The sequence below is a fragment of the Lactuca virosa genome, chromosome 3, assembly GCF_052849685.1.
Source record: "Lactuca virosa cultivar CGN04683 chromosome 3, Lactuca_virosa_CGN04683_v6, whole genome shotgun sequence".
NCBI lineage: Eukaryota > Viridiplantae > Streptophyta > Magnoliopsida > Asterales > Asteraceae > Lactuca > Lactuca virosa.
In genome coordinates, this window is record NC_136428.1 from 273,641,625 (window position 1) to 273,652,525 (window position 10,901).

Here is a 10,901-nt window from a genome sequence, read left to right on the forward strand (position 1 = left end):
CCTCAACTTCGTGGAAGAACCTGTAGAGATCATGGACCGAGAGGTCAAGCAAACAAAGCAAAGTCGTATCCCGATAGTGAAGGTTCGCTGGAACGCCAAACGAAGGCCTGAATTCACTTGGGAGCGAGAGGATCAGATGAAACTGAAATATCCTCATCTTTTTGCTTAGTTATTTGTAACTACTTATTGCTTAAACTCTAATTTCGGGACGAAATTCCTTCTAACGGGGGGATGATGTGACAATCCGAAATTTTTATCTTGTACACTTTTTCAAATCAATCAAGGTCAGACTCGTTTTTGTTATTTTCTAGCACTGTTTAGAATCAATTAGAGTGTTTAAAACCTAGTATAATCAGGGTATGAGTCGTGGGATGAGTATTGTGGGTGTAACACCTTGCAAATGAGCCAAACACACCAACACAAGGTCTGTACGGCCGCACACCCGAGTGTGCGGCCACACACCCATCCCAACCGCACACTCCCACCTATATATTCAACACTTAGTCATTTTGAACACTTTTTCCACTTCTTCAAAGCTAGAACTCGTTTTCTCTCAAGTATCATCCAACTTTTCACATCAATCTTCAATCGGGTGAGTGATTCATCCTTTGATTAGTTAATACATGACCTTAACTAGCCTTTTTCCTTGATTTGATCCATGAAAACACCTATTTGGTGTTAGATCACCAAGAACACCAAGAACACACACTACTTTTGGGGCTTTTAACTACACTTTTAAGCCTCTAAATCGAGTATACACTTGCAAAAGCTTGTTATAAGCTAAGGACCCTTGAATTTCTGCATGAAAAATGCCATTTCATATGATCTTCAAGTGTGTACGGCCGCACACACCATGTGTACGACCGCACACACCAAGTGTGGCAGCACACACCCTTTTAAGGGTCCAATATAGCAATAAACTCTCATTCCGGCTAGCCAATGGTCAAAACACCTTCCCTAGAACATACTTGAGGCTTGGAAAAACGTTTTAGCACACTTCATAGTGAGTGTGCGGCCGCACACACACTCTGGCCGCACACACATAAAAACCATGATTTTGTGGCCTTACACTCAAATATAGGGCCACACACCCCTTATGTACAACCATAGGTGTTGGTAACAATTAATTCTAAGTGTTTTTATGTCCCTAAGGCGTGTCCCTAAATTAATACTTTAAAGTGTTTTTATGTCCCTAAGGATTGTACAACCATAGGTGTTGGCAACAAATATAGGGCCATACACTCCAATTGACACCCAACAATCCTATATCGATCTTTCATTTGAGTTACTCACTACAGGTGAGTTCATACCCCTAAATTAACCTTTTAAATGTTTTTAAATGCTTTTATGGGGGGGATACAAGTTGATCTATTATAGTTATTATATCAATCACATGTGATTAATAACTACCAAACAAGTGGATTTCTTACTTTTCAAACTGTGTTATCAAACAAACTACTTCAAACTGTGTTACAAACTCTTTTACATGTCAAATACTTTTATTAAACTCTTTTAAACTTATATTCTGTTAAATGTGTATCTATATAGATATAGTTATATAAGTAGGATTTAAAAGACTTAGGACTGATAGCTCACCTTACTTCCTGTTCCTTGTTTGGTTGTGGACTTAGGGTATTCAGGTTATTTGTCTGAAGGTCGTTTGAATCCTAGTTATATATTATGTATATGTATATAGATATAAAAGTTCCTTCTTTCAATTCAATACCTTTGGGTAGCAAGGGTATACAAACATGTTCATACATACAAACTACATTACTAGTAAACTATAATAGATATAGTTTAGGGAGATACTAATACTATTACTAGAACAATGAAACATACAAAGGGTCAGTTCATACATGAGACAATACAGCTAGTACATACTATACATTACAATACAGCTAGTACATACTATACATTATACTAGGGAACATACTATTGTGAAAGACAGAGAGAACATACATACATACTAGACAGAGAGAGAACACACAATACAGCTAGTACATTTAATACATATACAAGAATACTATTACAGATATGTGAGCCACGTAACGGGGCATGGCATCACCTGTCATGGCTCGTTTTGTATCCAAAATCTCCTTAAATGGGGAGCGTTGAGTTTGCGTATAGATCTATACTGGATTGACTATCCTACACCTTGCTGCTAGCTACAGTGGGACTTGCAAGTCTACGGGTGCCAAACGTCATTCCTTCCGACGTCTTACATCGTCGTGTTACTAGTCGGTAGTATGGTACAGGCCGATCACATAATACTTTAAATGACAAATGTTTTAAAGTAGTTAGTATAGCAGTAGTTACTTAATACAACACTACATTACTATTTTATTTCCCATTGCATTCACTTTGTGATCTTCACACAATGAACCGTAATGCAAAAACTATATTTTTGGTTAATGATAGTCAGATTTGGGAAAATACATACTCTTACAAGAGACATACACACAAATACTTGATGCCTTGGTTGAAGGCTACTTTTGGTAGGAAACATAGGGTTTTCTAGGAGAGTTCAAACAATTACAAACTTTTACAAACTTATACATCACATACTTACAAACACTTTCATACAAACAATGACACTAAAGTACTTATGATCTCACCAGCTTTAAAGTTGATAAACTCTTTCAAAACAACTTGTATTCTCAGGTCACCAGTAGACAGGTACCGGTGCCAGGTTTTGAGAAGATGGAGCTCGTTCAAGACTCATCTTTTATTTTGATTTATATTTTTGGTGTCTATTAAACTTTACAGAACACACATGTATGAAATTATATTATTAATGCAATGGATGATGTTGTTGCTTGTTTACTACTATTCATTGTTGTGATACTGAACATGACGTCCTCCACCCCTGAACGTTTCCGCCGTTCCGGTTTTGGGGTGTGACATTCGGCACCGTGCCGGTTTTGTCGCGGATCTTCTTTTGGTCATAACTTCTTCGTTATAACTCGGATTTCGATGAGGTTTTCGCCTATATGTTTCTAACGAGATTATCTACAACTTTCAATAATAAAATTTCACTTATTTCAAATTTTTTATTTTCGCTAAATTTCACTATTTAGCTTTTAATTGGAATCTCATAAGACTTCCAATAATTTATGAGTGATTCTAAACATAGTTTTACCTTATTTCTAGTAAAAACTATCTGTTAGAACTCAATACTCAATATCACATAAGATTTCATAATATTATTTATTTAAAACACCATCTCAAAACGTGTATGTTACAGGGATCCCTACAGAGATCATATGTGATAACAGATCCCAATTCATAAGCAAAAGTACACACGACTTTTGCACCAGTTGGGGAATCAAGATGATAATGTCCACTTAATTTCATCCTCAATCCAACTGTTTGGGCCAAGATCCTCAACACTATTCAGGATTCCAGTTGTTCAAGAACTCTCAGGATCCCAAACACATCTTAGGATCTTGACCATTATCATTACTATTATTTGCTAACATTTTTAAAGGGTATATTTCAAGTCTTTTTCTCACATGTGCGGATATAGTCAACATAGGACTCATTCTTATCGAAGAAATGTTTTTTTCCAGGCAGAAGACTCGGGGATACCAAATCAAACCAACGTGTTTATATTTATTCAAAAGGATCCCGGAACTATCGGACTTATGGTTACTTAGACTAGACTATAATTGCAAAAGTACTTGAAACGCTACACATAATGAGACCTATTGCAATACTTGCACTCGTTTACATACTTCCATTTTTGTAATTCATATTTCAATCAATACAATTAAACAAGGCAAATGATCATTATCACCACCCAAGGTTTTGTGTTCGAGAACCTAGCAAGGATCAAGGGCTTTTCTTGTAACCCACTTGTGCAATTTTGTTCTAATTTCTATTATCACTTCAACAACAACACCATAGAATCTCATTCACCTTGGTTTATATTCATTAGACCGATTTAAAAAAAACATGTTGGCACCCACCATGGGGCCGCGGTGATAATAATCCTCGAAAATCATGTCTACACAACCAACTCTTTCTTCTTCTTTCGTTCCCTTCATTCCTTCGAAAAATCGTCCTCCTCTTCCAAGAGCACTCCCTGTTCAGAGGAAAACTTCTGATGTGCCAAAGAAGAACACTCATCTGGTTTCTCCAAGATCCCTAGGATCCCATGATCCCCTTGCCTCGGTCTCTAATAAAGAACTATTCTCCATGATGAAGACATTGACATAGTAGGTGGCTCAATAACAGGTTGATAATAGACGACTGCTTAAGGAAGTCGAAAGGATAAGGGCGGAGATCTGCAAACCTCAGGAGGCGACACCATCGATCCTGCAACCGAGGATCCTGAATTTCGACAACGCAAGATCCCTAGGGAAACGCCCAGAATAAACAGCTCTAACATCAATTGCTACCCCAACTGGGAGAGCAATTCCAAATATTCAAACTCGTGTGACCGAGGATCTTGATGAGACCTTCAATACCCCTAATAACAGAAATACAGGTAACTTCTTTAACAGTAACACTATTAATACTAACCTTACAGATCTTGATGCAGGAATAAGTCCAATTATGGACAAAGAAATCCAACATCTAAGATAGTTGATCTCAAGCGTACCAGGGGTGGTCCAACCTATACCGGTAGCATCCCCCACCAGTTATAGGATCTCAAGATTTTTCCTCCCTATAGCCGATACCAAAGTTCCAAAGCATTTCCAAACACCTAGCATAAAGCATTACGATTGAACCACGGATCCTGAAGAACGTATCGCACAATATAAGGATAGAATGGAGATCATTCCCATTCCGTCACATTTAAACGAAGCCTATTTATGTAAAGGCTTCAGATCGACTCTTATAGGATCATCCTTATAATGGCTTCTTAATGTTCCTCTATATTCTATTACCTCTTTTGCTCATTTAGTTAATCTTTTCAACAATCAATTTTCTTGCAGCAGAATATTTGAAAGGATCACCAGTGATCTCTACCGAGTGTTCCAGGATCCCAAAGAATCCTTAAGGGACTTTGTAAGCAGATTTGGCAGGGAAGTTGTAAACATACCAAACATCGACATGGCCACTACCATGGAGGTCTTTAATAAGGGTTTAAAGAAGGATTCTTCATTCTATGAAGACCTTGTAATGACTCCATGAAAACGAATGGATGAAGTCAAAAGCAGAGAACTAAGGTTCATCAAATTGGTAGAAGACAAAGAAATACAAAAAAGGGCCATCACGCCGAATCTCTATGACAACCCTAACAGAAAGGCTGAATCCTCAGCCCAAAGATCCTATAATTCAAAACCATATTCCAAACTTGATCATCACAGGTTTAATGCCCTCGATGATGAAGGAAAGGAAGGCGAATTTACTAAAATTACTGACTATTGCTTCTCTGTGGATGTTTCAGGTCTAATATTTTCCATGCAGAATCTTGGTGACAAAGCAAGATGACCAAGAACGGGAGAGAAGTCAAACAACTGGAAAGACTAATCCAAATGGTGTGCATACCATGAGCATTTCGGTCACAACACTGAGGACTACATAGCCCTCAGGAAGGAGATTAGTTATCTCCAGCGAAAGGATATCTCAAATAGATCCTAGGATGGAAAAAAGAAAGACCCAGGGAAAAAGAGCAAGACCCTATGAAGATCCTGTAAAATCCAGGATCCCCTCCCTCGGATGCCAAGGTAATCAATGTTATTTTCGATGGATCTGACATTTGTGGAACTTCTTATCTGTAGCTAAAAGGCAAAGCGTCCAAAACAGAAAAGGAGGAAAGACCCCGAAAAAAACACGTCGATAACAGACAACAATGAGATCATCTTTGATGAATAGGATAGATAAAACATCTAGGATCCTCACCATGCACTACTAGAAAAACAGCCTTTTACGACGCGCAATGCATGTCGTAAAACGCTCAGACGATGCGCAAATGCGCGTCAAGGAAGGCCCTGTCATAATGAGAGACGACACGCTTTTGCGCGTCGTCTATAGACGACGCGCATTTACGATGCGCATTTATGACACGCAATGCGTATCATTAAAACCCCTGTCAAGAAATGTCATGTCATAAATGAAGATGACACACATTTTTGCGTACCGTAAATTTAAATGTTAAAAAAAATATATTTATATATTTATTAATTTTTAAATTAAATTTGCATTTAATATCTCATAATAGAAATAGAATACCATATACAAAAAATACAATCCATTGCATAAAATTTAATGTCATACAATTCTATTTCTTACAATATATAAATTTGCATTTCATCTAATCTACTGTGTTAATTTCATACAAAAAATCTATTTTATGCGGCTTCTTCCATTTCCATTATTAGCAGCTTCCATCATTAGTAGTACAACTAACAATTGAAATGAAGAATGCAACACTTGTATATCTGCAAAAAACTTGAAAAAATACAACAAAGATTTAATGTTTATATATAGCAAGAACATATTGAATGCATAAAAATAACAAGAGCTATTAGGAAGTCATTTTTTATTCCCTTCTCAGTATGTGATGATTGGGGCTGTTGATTGCAACAATTAAGCATCTGCTTATGATGAAAGTTCAAAATTACATTTCTACCCTAAAGTTCAAATCTAAAAATAAAATAATTCAAAATTACATTTCTCCAATAGGTCCTGTTTTTGTTATGAAGTTGCAGACATTACCATTCCACAAATTACATTTTGTGTAGAGGTGAATCCAGGCAGCAAATGCAAATCAGCACCACTTTCTGCTTCTGCTGCAAGCAATAATATAGAGCGTGACCCAAGACAGATGAATACATATGTTCTCCCAACACTAACATCACAAAAAAAATAATGACAATAATTTGTGGCATTAATTGTAAAACACTGATGACCTTTCTATCCCGCCATTCACCTGTTTCATTATCAACAATGAACAAAGTTACAAAATAATTGGTTGAATTAGAAAAATGTGTAAATTGCAAAGCCAAAATGACATGAATTACATACTTAGAATAACAGGAAACTCGAGTGTGTATGCAACAGCCTTGAGTGACTGTAACTGTGATGACAACATTTACATATACAAATTAAAAATAAATATACAAATTAAAAAAAATGAAGTAAAAAAGAAATTAAGAGACATCTATGACTCACCTTAAGTGTGTATGCAGCAGCCTTGAGTGACTGTAACTATGATGACAACATTTACATATACTTGTCCCACTAGCTTCCATGCTAGCTGTACTTTTATGTTGTGACACCTCACTTCCTGGTATAAGTACCTCTGCCACAGATACATTGTAATTGTGACACAAAAACCTCACTTCCTGTTTCAACATGCATTGCATTGCATTAATAGAATCTTTAGTACTTAAAAAAGTGGTATAAGTATCTTCTTCTATGACTATGATTATGATTATCTATATATTCAGTACTTAACTAGAAACGATAGGATAAGATACGTACCTTTAGTTTCTTCTATGACTATGATTATGATTATCTGTCTATTCAGTGTACTTTCATTTTCATTTATTTGTGTATTATATTTATAACATCAAACTCTTTATGCAAAAAGAAAGTCAGGAAATTAAGAATTTTTCCATAAGTCATCTGTTTACAATTGTCATTTATTTTCTCAGAACGAACTTAATGGGTAAAAAGAGAAACGATAATTCTTATATATGGATACACATAAGGGCAAATTACATAAACAGCATTATATATTGGGTAATTTTGTAGTTTAACTAACCATTTCTACTTTATTTTTTTCCGATCAAAAAAACCATTAAATTTTCAGACATATTTCCAATTTAACCATTTTGACCTGATATAATAGGTCAAACATGGTTAATTTGGAGAATTAGAATGGTTAATTTGGAAAAAATGTCTTAACTATTATTGTTTGATTGGAAAGAATAAAGTAGCAGTGGTGTATTCACAATAATTACCCAAAATATACTCTGGTTTTTTGAGTCAGATAATATGAGTTAAATGGAGAAAGACCTGAAGCTTCTCAACAGAGATCTCATTTGGTGTTTTATCAAGTTCATCACGTGCAATATCCATAAAATGAACGAAGAAATTACCCTGTATTTGTAACTCAACCAAATCAAATATCAAATTTAATTACAAATTACAATTCAAAAAATTTAAACTACAAAAACACAACAATCAAAATTTAACCTGATCTAGAAGAAGATAATGCTTAATAGAACGCAACTTGCCAATGTGGTCATACTGTCAACATTCAAAATAATAACTAGTCACAAAATATTGTTAAAAGAACTAAAAAGCACAGCCATTAGAAATTTTGAAAAGGCATTCGTGTAATTTAGCAGACGCTCCATGGGCTATCAAGCAGTCCCTTTCCATTTCCCCAAATTTTATTCCACCAAACCGTTTCCTGTCAGCCACCGGTTGCCTCGTCAGCGGGTGCACTGGGCCCGTGTTTCTAAACTTCACTTTGTCCTCTGACATGTGAACCAACCTATGGTAGAACGTGGGGCCCATGAACACTAGCGATTTTACCATTTCACCCGTCCTCCCGTCATAGAGTCTCTCATTTCCCCATCGTGAAAATCCAACCCTGTAATAAACAAGTAGATGAAAATACTTTGCTATAATCATAAAGAAAAAGGAGTAGTTTAGTTTACCAATTACCTATGAAGTTGGTCTGTAATGGCATCAATGGAGAGAGAAGAAAAAGGTGTAGCGTATCTCTGTGAACCTCCCAACGCGATTCCTTTCCCCAAAGCAGATTCCAACATCTGCCCGGGAGTCTGTCTAGATGGGAATGCATGTGGATTTATCACAATATCTGGAACTATTCCTTGTACACTGAAAGGAAAGTTTTCTTGAGACTCCAAATACCCTAAAATGCCCTTCTGCCCATGCACACTCGAGAATTTGTCACTAAGGCATGGGGCCCGCACATGTCTCAACGATACCACTGCAAAATTCTTCCCTTCATCATTAGCAGATAACACAACCTTCTGCCCATGCATACTCGAGAATTATGTCATTTTTTTAACCATGTGAAATGTGGATATAAAGTTATAATTATAAACACCATTAATATACCCAGTAGCTATTGGCATCATCTACATTAGGAAAACCTGTAACAGATTGCAGCCCACTGCCTGACCCATATGGCACATCATGTGAATGAAGTCGGAATCTTGTCTTTTCATGCATCAACTTCAGTACTGATCCATATGTAATCTACCATATATATACAGTTTCAACAAATCAACATTGACGAAAAAAATCAACAAAAGTGTATACCTTAGAATTCAGATCGGTCTTTTGTGCAATGTCAGGTGATATAAGTATCAGTTAAGCTAAACATTGATATGGAAATGCTACACAGTCTCATTTTGCTAGTTCATTGAAATAGTATCAACATACACATATGACATATGTAAAGCACTTATTTTTTCTAGTTTCAAATACAAAATCTTAAACACACCAATTTAAGTATTACAATTTAAGTATCACTATCATCTAAGATTGCAGAATCTAGTGTTTATGATATGTGTATACTAATTGGATCGTGCTTTTTTATAGCAAACATGGAGTCCCAACGACCTGTTTTATTAGTTCTAAGTGGAAAATCAGAAAGCGAGAAGGAATTTGCAAGGTCTTTAATAGAAATTTCATCCCTTAAAATCACAGTTGATGTAAAGTTCCAGACCTATTTGCATTATGAGATGGAAAAGCAATCAGAAAAGATGAATTCAACATCGATACTTACATGGATCCTGAAATCACTAAAGAAGGGCATTGGTCCTTTAGAAAAAGACGAAAAAGCTGACTACTGAAGAAGGGCTTCGTGGAGAAAATTGCAATCAAGCCCTAAATTGAATGGTTCTCCATTTAAAGAAAACACAGTATAGGGCTATAGTTGATAATCTGGAAGAAAAAAGACGAAGAACGGAAGAATATGAGGTCAAACTAACGGAATGGAATAAATAAAGGAAAATGCTTACCTTTTTCTTCTAACGGAGGGTCAATTGACTTTCAATCTTCGGTGTTAGGGCTTAGCAATTGTAAGAGGAAGAAGACATACATACTCTCATAGACGATGGTTGTATATGCTTGATTTTGCGAAGATGAAATAAAGGAAAGAATTAGGGGTTTCTTGTTGTAAGTCAGGGGAGAAGTCGGGAAAGTGGTTAGAGGATAAGGGAATCGCTGAAGAAGAAAAATAGGGTGTGTTCGTAAGATGGAAGGGAAAATTGGCTTAGAAGCTGGTCAAACGTAATGAAACGTTGAAACGTTTGGAAACAACTTCTCCCAAATGGTTGGAGAAGATGGTCGGAGACACTTGGCAGTGCGAGATCGGAGGTTGGGTGGTGGTGCGATGTCGCTATGAAGACAAAGGCCCTAGGGCTTTTTCTTGCTGATTGGAAGAGGCGGGGGGTTAATTTTTGGAATCCAATATAGGCGGGTGAAATCCCACCTTAAAACGCGTGTTTCATTAAAAAATTATAAAGTGACACATTTAGATGACACACATTTTATGAAAGGCGCCCTCCGCATTTTCTTTTTTTTTTCTTTTCTGACACTAATTTTAGGGCAAGCACAAATGTGTGTCCTCTATCCTTCAAATTTTGCAAAACTAACATTATTTTTTAGGGCACGCACAAATGCGTGTCCTCTATCAGCGCGGGTCATTGTTTCTGCGTCATTAAAGGGCTGTTTTCTAGTAGTGATGATGGATTGGTGATTACTCTATATGTCGCCAATCATTTTGTTAGAAGGATCCTGATGGATTGAGGATCCTCGGTGAACATCATACTTTTAGATGCTCTAACCAGGATGAACATCATAGAATCAGATATAATCAAAATATCCTCGGTCCTAATAGGATTCAGTGGTAAAACAAAGCACACCATTAGAGAAATCAAGCTATATATCTACATCTAAGG

General features: G+C 36.4%; 1 protein-coding gene across 1 annotated transcript; it reads right to left on the reverse strand.

The window, feature by feature from the left end:
- Window positions 1–8,003: 8,003 nt before the first annotated feature.
- On the reverse strand, window positions 8,004–10,384 carry LOC145162950 (DNA-directed RNA polymerase D subunit 2b-like). Its single transcript, XM_079081914.1, has 5 exons — window positions 9,960–10,384; window positions 9,725–9,882; window positions 8,632–9,192; window positions 8,155–8,557; window positions 8,004–8,058 (listed from the first exon to the last, which is right to left on the reverse strand). The coding sequence occupies exons 3-4, from the start codon at window positions 8,973–8,975 to the stop codon at window positions 8,257–8,259; spliced, it is 645 nt and encodes a 214-aa protein (XP_078938040.1). The 5' UTR covers window positions 8,976–9,192; window positions 9,725–9,882; window positions 9,960–10,384; the 3' UTR covers window positions 8,004–8,058; window positions 8,155–8,256.
- Between the last annotated feature and the right edge of the window lie 517 nt (window positions 10,385–10,901).

Bases quoted from the DNA above. Each gene is read 5' to 3' on its own strand.
- LOC145162950 (XM_079081914.1), bottom strand. From the start codon at position 8,975: ATGCATGGGCAGAAGGTTGTGTTATCTGCTAATGATGAAGGGAAGAAT. The intron at 8,558-8,631 runs GTAATTGGTAAA...TGTTTATTACAG, and splicing joins ATTACAGACCAACTTCATAG to GGTTGGATTTTCACGATGGG.